This window comes from Magnolia sinica, chromosome 4 (assembly GCF_029962835.1).
Source record: "Magnolia sinica isolate HGM2019 chromosome 4, MsV1, whole genome shotgun sequence".
NCBI classification, from domain to species: Eukaryota; Viridiplantae; Streptophyta; class Magnoliopsida; order Magnoliales; family Magnoliaceae; genus Magnolia; species Magnolia sinica.
In genome coordinates, this window is record NC_080576.1 from 110,755,277 (window position 1) to 110,766,642 (window position 11,366).

The 11,366-nt window shown below is 42.4% G+C and overlaps 2 protein-coding genes across 5 annotated transcripts; both read right to left on the reverse strand.

The window, feature by feature from the left end:
• Positions 1–2,045: 2,045 nt before the first annotated feature.
• On the reverse strand, positions 2,046–4,776 carry LOC131243804 (L-type lectin-domain containing receptor kinase SIT2-like). Of its 2 annotated transcripts, XM_058243390.1 has the most exons (2): positions 4,453–4,776; positions 2,046–3,978 (listed from the first exon to the last, which is right to left on the reverse strand). In XM_058243390.1, exons 1-2 carry the CDS (start codon positions 4,670–4,672, stop codon positions 2,672–2,674), a joined length of 1,527 nt encoding a protein of 508 aa, XP_058099373.1. In that variant the 5' UTR covers positions 4,673–4,776; the 3' UTR covers positions 2,046–2,671. The 2 variants fall into 2 exon arrangements, with proteins under 2 accessions (XP_058099373.1, XP_058099372.1); XM_058243389.1 differs by having other exon boundaries at positions 2,046–4,776.
• Positions 4,777–8,609: 3,833 nt separating this feature from the next.
• LOC131243805 (L-type lectin-domain containing receptor kinase IV.1-like) lies at positions 8,610–11,122 on the reverse strand. 3 transcript variants are annotated; one of them, XM_058243392.1, is made up of 2 exons: positions 10,973–11,122; positions 8,610–10,779 (listed from the first exon to the last, which is right to left on the reverse strand). In XM_058243392.1, the coding sequence occupies exon 2, from the start codon at positions 10,568–10,570 to the stop codon at positions 8,825–8,827; it is 1,746 nt and encodes a 581-aa protein (XP_058099375.1). In that variant the 5' UTR covers positions 10,571–10,779; positions 10,973–11,122; the 3' UTR covers positions 8,610–8,824. The 3 variants fall into 3 exon arrangements, with proteins under 3 accessions (XP_058099375.1, XP_058099376.1, XP_058099374.1); XM_058243393.1 differs by lacking the exon at positions 10,973–11,122 and having other exon boundaries at positions 8,610–10,137; positions 10,612–10,913; XM_058243391.1 differs by lacking the exon at positions 10,973–11,122 and having other exon boundaries at positions 8,610–10,913.
• Positions 11,123–11,366: the final 244 nt, after the last annotated feature.

An 11,366-nucleotide genomic window follows, 5' to 3' on the forward strand; every position in this document is an offset into this window, starting at 1 on the left:
CACACTCACGGTTTTATTTCCAGTGCACAATGAGTCCCTGAATGACTCATGTGATGTCGGAAGAGAATTCAACAACAAACATGCATGATCTTCATCTTTGACCACTTCCTCAATATCCAGCAACTTACAAATCAATTTATTAAAATAATCGATGTGGGCCTCCACATCTCCACCCTTTGCCATCCTGAAGGTGAACAACTGTAGCTTCAAATGTAGGCAATTCTCAGTGGATTTTTTTGCATAAATATCATCTAACTTCGCCCATAAACTAGCTGCGATTTTCTCCCTTAAAATATTGTAGAGAACCTCATCCGTAAGACAAACAGATCGAGGATAATGCCTTCTTATCAAGAGTATTCCAATCATTATCACTCATAGTCGACTTTCGCTCCTCAAAAGCACCATCTTCACCTTGCTTGGTTAAGGAACTGATCATCTTGATCTTCCATAACCCAAAGTATTTTTACCCGAGTATTTTTCAATGTCATACTTAGTGTTTCCCATTACTGTTAATCCTTCAGATTCAAACCTGTGCCCCAATGATTTCTTTGATACCACTTGTTAGGGGAACGACGAAATTACATAAAGATAAATCTATGATAGCAATCCAATAACATCAAGCAAAAGGAAAGAGAACACAACGATTTAACATGGAAAACCCTTTCAGGAAAAAATCATGATACAAAGCGGGAGAAATTCACTATGAAAGCAGAAATTACAAAAAGAGAAGATTTACCCGATTCGAACAACCTCGAATCTCACCCTTGATACACCCCTTTGAAACCCTAAAAACCCTTATAATGCCTCCTAATCCCGTTTACACCCATATATATAGCTTTAGAAAGAATCTCAAATGAAATCGAAAATAAATCCCGCAAATTCGAAGTTTTGCGTAAACTCTGCGCAGAATCTGTTGATGCCATCGAACTAATCCTGTCGAAGGCATCAAACTAACACCTCAACTATCCAGAGATAAAACATGATTTTTTGAAAATTCTCGATGGCATCGAACACTCATCAATGGTATCGAAAAAGTGCCCAATTAGTCTAGCAACCAACTGAAGAAAATCCAGAAAACATCGATAGGATCGAGAACTGTTCGATGCCATCGAAGGTGACATCGAATAGATTGTCAATTGCATCAACAGACCCAGTAACAGACTTGATTTAAGACATGTATTACAACAATCATTTCCTCTAATACTCTTATCCAATGATTAAGACAATCACAATGAAGTGCTTTTTAGACCCTGGATCTAGTGAAATATCCAGGCAAGAATACTGGCTGGGTCTAAGCCTAGGTCTAGGCCCATCACGAAACTTTAGACCTAAGGCCCGAGTCTAGCCCAACATGGCAAGGCCCTAGTACAGCTGACACAAGCCCAAGTTCAAGCTCAAAAAATTGTGGGTCCTGTCTCAAAAATTGATGAAATGCCTATTTCCTACTTGAATGTTCCTAATACTTCCCTTGATCATGTCGGCCATGTATACAGATTAAGGAATGTGTATATATACTATACCTCAAGGCCCATCTTATACCTTGTTTAAATGATCTTGACCATTCATTTCATCACTTACATAAATAGTGCCATGTGTGACCTATAATTCTTATATATAATATTATAATAACTTTAGGAATTATGCACTGAAAATTTATATCCATTAGGAGAAATATGTGCCAAAGTATTACAATAGAAACACATGATTGATGTAATTCTTGGATCATGGTCCACCGATAGTAAGATCCACTACACAGATGATCTAGATCACCATCCAAGTAACCACGTGGTGATGAATAAGCACTGAAACATGATAGAATCCCTTTAAATATATCTCCCTTAGATGAATCTTCATGTGTTTTCCATCTGCTGTTGGCTAGGCAAGCAGCTGTCCTCGAGCAATTGATGAGAAAATCTGCACCTTTCATTGCTGGTGGGTGGAAATCCCTATGTGAATTCAAAATTTACAAACACGAGGAAAATCTTTCGTAACCTTTGTAAATATGATTCATGCTAAAGAACAACATCAGCCAACTACACAGAATCGAAATAAAATAACACTCGTATTATCCATAGTCTTTCTGAGTACAGTACTGAGAACTCGGTGCACATTAATCTCTGACCGTCCAGGGGCCGCGGGCTAGAATCCCAACATGATTTTCAAAATGCCTTCCTTGGATCTCATTTTGAAATGTGCTGGGTTTCCCACTGTCTAAGCATGCTAAATAAACAGTGTATACCTAATCGAAGCTGAGGGCTTACAAAATTCTTGGGTTGAATATTTATAAACCATGATTCGGGATCTCACTTTGTACAAGCGGGACCCATGGTTCCCAGATCCAAACCGTTGATATTATGGTCCTCAAATCAAAGGTGAGGCTCATAACATCAACGGTTTGGATTATAGAAAGATAGTCCCACTTGTTCGTAGTTATACAGAACTCCTCCATTTGGCCTCGAGCTTTACAAACTAAACGAGTAAACTTCTCTACATTTCAACAAAAGTGGTAGTAAAGCTAAAGAAAAAAAAAGCGTACCACGTCAACCAAAAAGCACCAATACATTGTTACTTTCTAGTCTACATAGCTCCTATTTTCTGTCTTCTAGCAAATCTACCGGTCCGTTAAAGGATAGCAAACTCACACCATCACGTAACTCCTTACCATCGTCCGTCAACGGCCACCGGAGAGGACCGATCCTTCGATCGATGAAGTGCTTGCAAACCCTAGTTCCAAAGAAGAAGGATATGACAAGCGTAGATCATCTGACCTTTTATAATGGCCTACTGCAAGGATTGCTGCACCCAGACTATCGGATGAGAGTTCGGGTAAAGGTGCATTGCGGTCCAAAAACTGCATTACTTGCCGCATGTTCGGCCTTTCAGCCGGCAATTGATGCAAACACAGCAATCCAATCTTAAGCACCAACTCCATCTCCTCCACATCATAGTCAAGTCCCAGTTTCGGATCTGCAGCAGCCAGAATTGTCCCTCTCTTCCAGCATTCCGACACCCACTGGACCAAGGTCACCTCATCTTGGGGATCGATGGGCCTCCTCCCACAAGCAACCTCAAGCATGAAAGCTCCGAATGCAAATACGTCAGTGCTTGTGGTTGCCTTCCCCGTCTTAGTCAGCTCTGGTGCAAGATATCCGAAGGTCCCCACCATGTGTGTCGTCTGTGGATCCGTCCCATGATCATACAATCTGGCGAGGCCGAAGTCGCCTAATCTACCATTCATCTCGCTATCTAATAAGACATTACTGGCTTTGATGTCTCTGTGAAGGACCACCTGCTCCCACTCCTCATGCAAGTAGAGAAGCCCTGAAGCTACTCCTTTAATTATCTGAAACCGTTTACTCCAGCTCAGCATTGAATTTGGATGGTCGAAGAGGAACTTGTCCAGACTTCCATAGGGCATGAAGTCATAGACCAGTAGCAGCTCTCTCTTTCGCCGGCAGTAGCCGAGAAGTCGCACCAAGTTCCGGTGGCGGAGGCGGCCCAGGCTCACGATTTCAGATATGAATTCCCGCATCCCTTGTCGAGATTCGTGAGAGACTCTCTTCACCGCCACTTCAATCTTCGAAGCCGATAAAACTCCTCGGTAAACCCTACCAAAACCCCCGAACCCCAGGACCTCTTTGTCAGTGAAGCCCTTAGTGGCCATGAATAGATCCTTATACAAAAACCGATGGGTCCCGTATTCATGTTCCCAGTCCTCTAGTACTTCTGCGAACTTGATCTTCCTTCTCACAATGAGACCAACAGCCAAGATGGCCGTTAACGTGAAAAATATCACAATTACGGGTAACCCAATTGTTAAAAGCTTCGATTTCTTTTTGGGTCCTATCCGTGGAAGCTTAGGAAGGTGCCTGAGATCAAGGGCCTGAGCTTGACCGTTCATCTTAAAGCTCCATCCCAAGATGTAATAGGCTGAAGGAACCGTCTTGGTTGATGAAGAGAAACCGACATACATATCATCTAACATGATTGATGAAAGATCCACCATCGATGACAAGAGGGGACGATCAGGTTTAGGTAATTTGATAGGAGATAATGTTACATTTAGATGGTTTTGGAGACCATCGTATTCTACCCAAACATGCATCAGTTCTCCGCTTACAAGGCTTACATTCTCAAACCCACCACTCATTTTCCTAAAGTAGGCTGCAGGAGCAGACGTGTTGGAATGTAAGCCATTGATGTCAACTCCGACATGGTTGTCATCGATGTCACCGAATTCTGGATTAAGATATGTGTCGAGCTCGATGGCAACTATGTGATTCGATGAATTGCCGATGTTATTCTGATTGAAGATGCCCATGTATTGGCCTACTTGACCTCCTGGGAAGTATTTCGAAGGTGAAATCACGAAGGTGACCCCGTAGCCATTCATATTCGGATACTTGGGTACGATTGCAAAGACGAAATTGGTAGAGAAGGATTGAGTTTTACCTTGTGAAGTTTTGAAGGGAAGAGGAATGGGGTAGAAGGCGTGGCCCTTCTTTTGTTGTATGGAATTGGTAAGAAGCAGTAGGCCATCCGATGTGATCTCTGCTACTCCGTCCAAGCTCATGTTAGCGCCACGGAATCCGTTGTAAATGAAATCGTCGCCATCTTCTTTTGAAGCTGCATATCTCATGAGGAGAAACCACGTTAGGAGCTTCGAAAACATGGCTGAAAGCTTACGATGGCTTCGAAGTTCTTAGATTTTGATGCCTTGGTAGCTCTTTAATGAAATATCGTGTCGTCCATATGAGTGAGAGAGAGAGAGAGAGAGAGGGATGGTTGGTTTGTCATTTTCCACGATGGTTGGTTTGTCATTTCCCACCGCAGACTGTGATCTTCGTCATTTACCACATTGAACATTGAATGGCACGAGCGTGATAAATCTGGGCTATTCATTAGGTAGTATCCATCGTATAGAGGCTATATGCAAAAAATCTGGGCGGTATGATTATCAATTAAGCCACATATGTACGATTGAATTTGGACCGTTGGACTTTCTCCGAGCAGCCAATTTTTCTCACGTGTTATTTTAGTCCACAATATATTCCCAGCACACACTTCCTGATGAATGGTCCAGATCTCGGACATGGGTACCATCCAACGTCGGGGATGACATCCCGAATGGTAGTTACAACGCCGGGCCCCGCGTTCTATCAAAACAATAATTGAGGGATCGTCGTCGGAGGAGAGATGGAGAGAGAGAGAGTCGTAAGAACCACGCAACTGCGTTGATAAGTCAACATATCAATAGCGAACCGAATGAGCCGTGTGTTATTTGATACTCTGGCAATTGTGACAGTTGATACGCATGCACTTAATATTGGCCAATCTAATATACATATAAAAAATTTATACCGTTCCAACAGAAGATTCTTATAGATAGGTACAAAACAAAGTTAAAATCAGATTATTAGAGAATACTATTATCTGATTGGAAGACAATTTGCTTGTAAAAATGAGACTGTTCAGTATTTTCATTTTAACCATTTCTTAGATTCCACCCATCGTCTAGAAATTAAACCAGCCCATTTAAAGTCTTTCTTGTGATTTTTACAAGGTTAATGCAACGAATTAAACGGTTCGATTTGATTTTATATATTCCATATTTCAAATTTGGGAGTGCATCTATATGGAATATCATACTCATCCAGAGTACAGATCTTCTATCGCATTAGCAATGAAACTTCGTTGACAAGTCGAACCTGATTCCACTAGTGTTGGTTTCTTAATTTCCACCGTAAACGGTGGTATATTGACCATTATTACATTTTTCCATCGTTTGAAAGAAAAGAATTCATCCGGCCTTAATTGCCTCTCGAAAAATCGTGTTACCCCGAAAGCTATAATAGGTAGGTTCCACTTTGCTCCAAATCCACCCATAATTGTTGCCTCTTGTATATAATTATTTTAGCCACTCACCTCATAACCTCCTTACTCATGGTAATTAGTAAGGTCGATCATATGCTAAGTGCATCCGCAATCTTGTTCTCCTACCATGCTTTATGCCTAATCAATATAAATGTGAATTATCGTATGAAAGAAATCCATCTAACATGTACACGATTAACATTAACTTAATTGTTAATATTTTTAAGAGCTTGATGGTCTGTATAGCAAATAAACTCATAATGGGTCCAATAATGTCTCTAATTATATAAGGCCTAGATGAATACATATAACTTCAGCTTGTATGTCACTTACTTCTTACAAGTCTCAATTAGCTTCTCACTGCAAAATACTACAGGCTGCCCTCTTAAGACAATACCCTCCAATACCAACATAACAAGCATTTCGCTTTACCTTGAATGGCTTGTCACAGGGAGCACAAGGACCGGAATAGTAGACAAGTATTCTTTAATCTCTGCAAAGTTTTAGGCTACTTCCTCTATCCACTGAAATTGACATTTCTCCATGCAATCAGTAATAAAGGTAATGATGATACTAAAGTGCCTTACAAACCGACAATTTTAAGATAGATTCAAAGATCAAGTGGACCACACTCTAAAAAGTAGTGGAGGATTTAACTTCTACCATTGAAACCCTTGTGGGGGTCACAAAAGTTTTGGATTGATATGATATTTTCTTTTACTTGTCATCCATGTCTACGTGCCCTTATGAACAGATTGGATGGAAAATAAATGCTATGGTGGGCCTATGAATGTTTTAATGGTGATAATCATTGTCCCACTTCTATTTGTGGTTTTGTCCACTTAAGCTTTGGATATGACTCATTTTTGGGCTCATGCTCTAAAATGATTTTGGAAAATGGAAAAATGGTGTGGATATAATAAATACATTATTGTGGAGCCCATGTTTGTTTGATCTCATTTGGACCGCTTGTACAACTTGGAGCTTGAGGAGCGTCAACACCCGTCTTATCCAACCAGGTCGGGGTGTGTGGTACACCAGCTAATCCGATTCCGAAAAATCTGGCCTTCATATTGATAGATGAGGACAATGAATAAAGATCCATTAGTGGCAATGGCAGCACATGTCAAACGGTTGCAGATCCAACTACGTGTTATAATGACAATGGTCGGATCTACATTTAAACGGTAGCGGATTGCATCCTACCTCTGCTTGTCTAGCTGGGAACGGGCAGGAGCTTTGAGTGACCACCGTGACGTATGGGTCTTATCTAGACTATTCATCCATTTTTTTCATATCATTTTAGCATATAAGCCCAAAAATGAGGCAGATCCAAGGTTCAAGTTGACTACACCATAGGAAGCAACTTTGATAATGATTCTCACAGTTGAAACTTTTCTAGGGCCCACTGTGATGTTTATTTTCCATCCAACGTATTCATAAAGTTACATTAGACCTGAATGAAGAGAACACAAATATCAGCTCCATCCAAAACTTCAGTGGCCCTGAGAAGTTTTCAGCGATAAGAGTTTAATCCCCATCGTGTAGTCCACTTGAACCTTGGATCTGCCTCATGTTCGGGTTTATACCTTAAAATGATACGAAAAAATGGATGAACGGTGTGGATACCCATATATCACGATGGCCACTCAAAGCCCCTACTTGTTCTCAGCTAGAGACGGGCGTGGCAGGACGCAATCCGCATCCGGTTTAAACAGTGGATTGGTAGCAACATAGGTAGTAAGTTTGGAAAGGATTAAAGAGCTACATCAAGGCTATGGTACCATGTTAGCTTTAAGGACAAAACTATCGGGATTGCGTGCAACACTCCATTGGGATAAAAAAGCATGGTAAGCGTTTGCCAAAAATTACAATAGAAACACGTGATTGATTCTTGGATCATGGCACACACATAACATCCTTTCCGTGTATGATATGGATCACCATTCAAGTGATCATGTAGTGATGAATAGGCAACGAAACATGACAGAATCCCTTTTAAGTAATTCTCCCTCATATAAATATTAATATGCTTTTCATTGGTTGTTAGCTAATAAAGCAGTTATCCCGTACGAAATGTAGGAGGTGTACATGAACCGAGCTAGCTCGGTTAGCTCGCTCAACTCGACTCGAAAAAGCTCGATTCAACTCGGTTTGAAGCTGAGTTCGAGCCGAGTCGAACTGATTTTTTTAGCTCAAAAATGAGTTCGAGCCGAGTTCGAGCAGGCCCAGCTCGACTCGAATCAAATCCAGCTTGAATCTAACTCGGATCGAACCAGTTCGGTGACTCGGTTACTTTGCCATTGATGTTGCTCACCAACTGTTTGATAAAATGACTCAACCAAATGTGGCTGGTGGCAAGGAAAGTATGTACATGAAACAAATACCCTTTTTCTCTTTATTTTTCTTGATTTTTATGTTGTGTAGAAGGTGTTTGATAAAATACCTGTAAAACAATTGCCTATGTTTGTAAAACAGTGGAATTTTGAAGTTGTAGTTAAGGTGTTTGTGCAAATGCCTCAATGGCGAACTCAGCTCGAGCTGCTGACCGAACCGAGCCGAGTTGGCCAGTTAGGCTCGAGGACCGAGCCGAGCCAAGTTCAAGCTGAGGTCAGCCAGTGGCCAAGCCCAGCTCGACTCGGTTCAACGAATGCATGAAAATAATAATACTAATAATAATAATAATAATATAAAAAATTACACCTTAATTGGTGGTGGGCGCCACTGGGCGGGAATCCTTGAACGCATATAAAATTTCCAAACGCAAAATATTTCATGACCTTTGTAAATATGATTCTTATTAAAGAAAAGCATCATCCAACCAGAGAAAAGCAAAGCTAAACGACAAAAAAGGATGAAACGTCACCAACCAAAGCAACGTCAACTAGGTATATTCGGGTCAACGTCAATCCCATTTCCTATCCATCGTGTAACACGTTACCATCGTCCATCAACGGCCGCTGGAGAGGATCGATTCTTGGACTGATGTGCTTGCAAACCCCTGATTCAAAGAAGAAGGATATGAGAAGCGTAAATCAAAAGACCCTTCATAATGGCCCACCCCCAAGATCGCCGCGCCCAAACCGTCGGATGAGAGGTCGGGTAAAGGTGCACCACGGTCCAAAAACTGTATTACTTGATACATGCTCGGCCTCTCTGCCGACAACGGATGTGAACACAGCAATCCAAGCTTCAGCACTAACTCCATCTCCTCCACCTCATAGTCAAGTCCAAGTTTTGGATCTGCGGCCGACAGTATTGTCCCTCTCCTCCAGCATTCTGACACCCATTCGACCAAGATTTCCTCATCTGTCGATGATCGGGGATCGATAGGTCTCCTCCCGCAAGCAACCTCTAGCATGAAAGCTCCGAATGCGAACACGTCAGTGCTTGTGGTGGCTTTCCCAGTCGCAGTCAGCTCCGGTGCAAGATATCCGAAGGTCCCCACCATGTGGGTCGTCTGTGGACCAGCCCCATGATCATACAATCTGGCAAGGCCGAAGTCGCCTAATCTACCATTCATCTCGCTATCTAATAAAACATTGCCGGCTTTGATGTCTCTGTGAAGGACCACCTGCTCCCATTCCTCATGCAAGTAGAGAAGCCCTGAAGCTACTCCTTTGATTATCAGAAACCGTTGATTCCAGCTCAACATTGAATTTGGATGGTTAAAGAGGAACTTGTCCAGACTTCCATTAGGCATATAATCATAGACCAGTAGGAGCTCTTTCTTTCGCCGGCAGTAACCGAGAAGTTGCACCAAGTTCCGGTGACGGAGCCGACCCAGGCTCATGATCTCGGATATGAATTCCCGCATCCCTTGTCGAGAATCATGAGAGATTCTCTTCACAGCTACTTCGATATTTGAGGTCGATAAAACTCCTCGGTAAACCCTACCAAAACCTCCGATCCCCAGGAGCTCTTTGTCTGTGAAGCCCTTAGTAGCCATGAATAGATCCTTATACAAAAACCGATGGGTCCCGTATTCACGTTCCCAGTCCTCTAGTACTTCAGCGAACTTGATCTTCCTTCTCACGATGAGACCGATAGCCGAGATGCCCGTTAACGTGAGAAATAGCACAATTACGGGTAACCCAATTGTTAAAAGCTTTGATTTCTTTTTGGGTCCTATCCGTGGAAGCTTAGGAAGGAGCAATGGATCAAGGACCTGAGCCTGACCGTTCATCTTAAAGCTCCATCCCAAGATGTAATGAGATGCTGGAGCCGCCTTGGTTGATGTAGAGAAACCAATATACATGTCGTCTAAGACGATCGATGAAAGATCCACCATCAATGACAAGAGTGGACGATCAGGTTTAGGTAATTTGATAGGAGATAATGTTACATTGAGTTGGTTTTGTTCACCATTGTATTCTACCCAGACATTCATCGGTTCTCCACTTACCAGGGTTAGATTCTCAAATCTGCCGCTCATATTACTAAAGTAAGCTGCAGGAGCGGACTTGATGGAAACTAAGCCATTGATGTCGACTCCAACATGGTTCTCATTGATATCACCGAAATCTTGATCAAGGGCCGTGTCGAGCTCGATGATAGCTATGTGATTTGATGAATTGCCGATGTTGTTCGGATTGAAGATGCCCCAGTATTGGCCTAGTTGACCTCCTGGGAACTCTTTCGAAGGTGAGATAACGAAGGAGACCCCGGAACTACTCACACCTGGATACTGGAGCATGATCGCAAAGACGAAATTGACAGAGAAAGATTGAATTTTACTGTGTGAAGGTTTGAAGTGAAGGGGATTGGGGTAGAAGGCATGGCCCTTTTGACTTGAGGAATTGGTGAGAAGAAGGAGGCCATTGGATGTGATCTTTGCCGAGCCATCTAGGCTTATGTTAGCGCCGCGGAATCCGTTGTAAATGAAATCATAGTCGCCTGAAGAAGCTGCAAGTCTCATGAGTAGAAACCACATTAGGAACTTAGAAAACATGGCTGAAAGCTTACAACTGCTTCGAATTTCGTAGATGTTGATGCTTTGGTAGCTCTCCAATGAAATATATCGTCTATTTGAGAGAGAGAGAGAGAGAGAGAGAGAGAGAGAGAGAGAGAGAGAGATGGTTGGTTTGTCCTTTCCCACCGTGGATGACACAACTGTGATCGATCTCATTAGGCAGTGCACACTATGATCTTCGTCATTTACCACATTGAATGGCACGAGCGTGATCGATCTGGGCCATTCATTAAGTAGCGCCACCGTATAGAGGCCCTATGCAAAAAATCTGGTCAGTATGCTCATCGATTAAGCCACATATGTACGATTGAAATTGGACCGCTGGACTATTTCATAGAAGCCAATTTTTCTCACACGTGTTATTATTCTGATGAGCGGACTGAAATGATATATTTGGCTCCGCGACTTTTTCCCAGCACACACTTCCTGATGAACGGTCCGGATCTCGGACATGCGTGCCATCCAACGTCGGGAATGACATGCCGATTGGTACCTGCACTGGCGGGCCCCACATCCCATC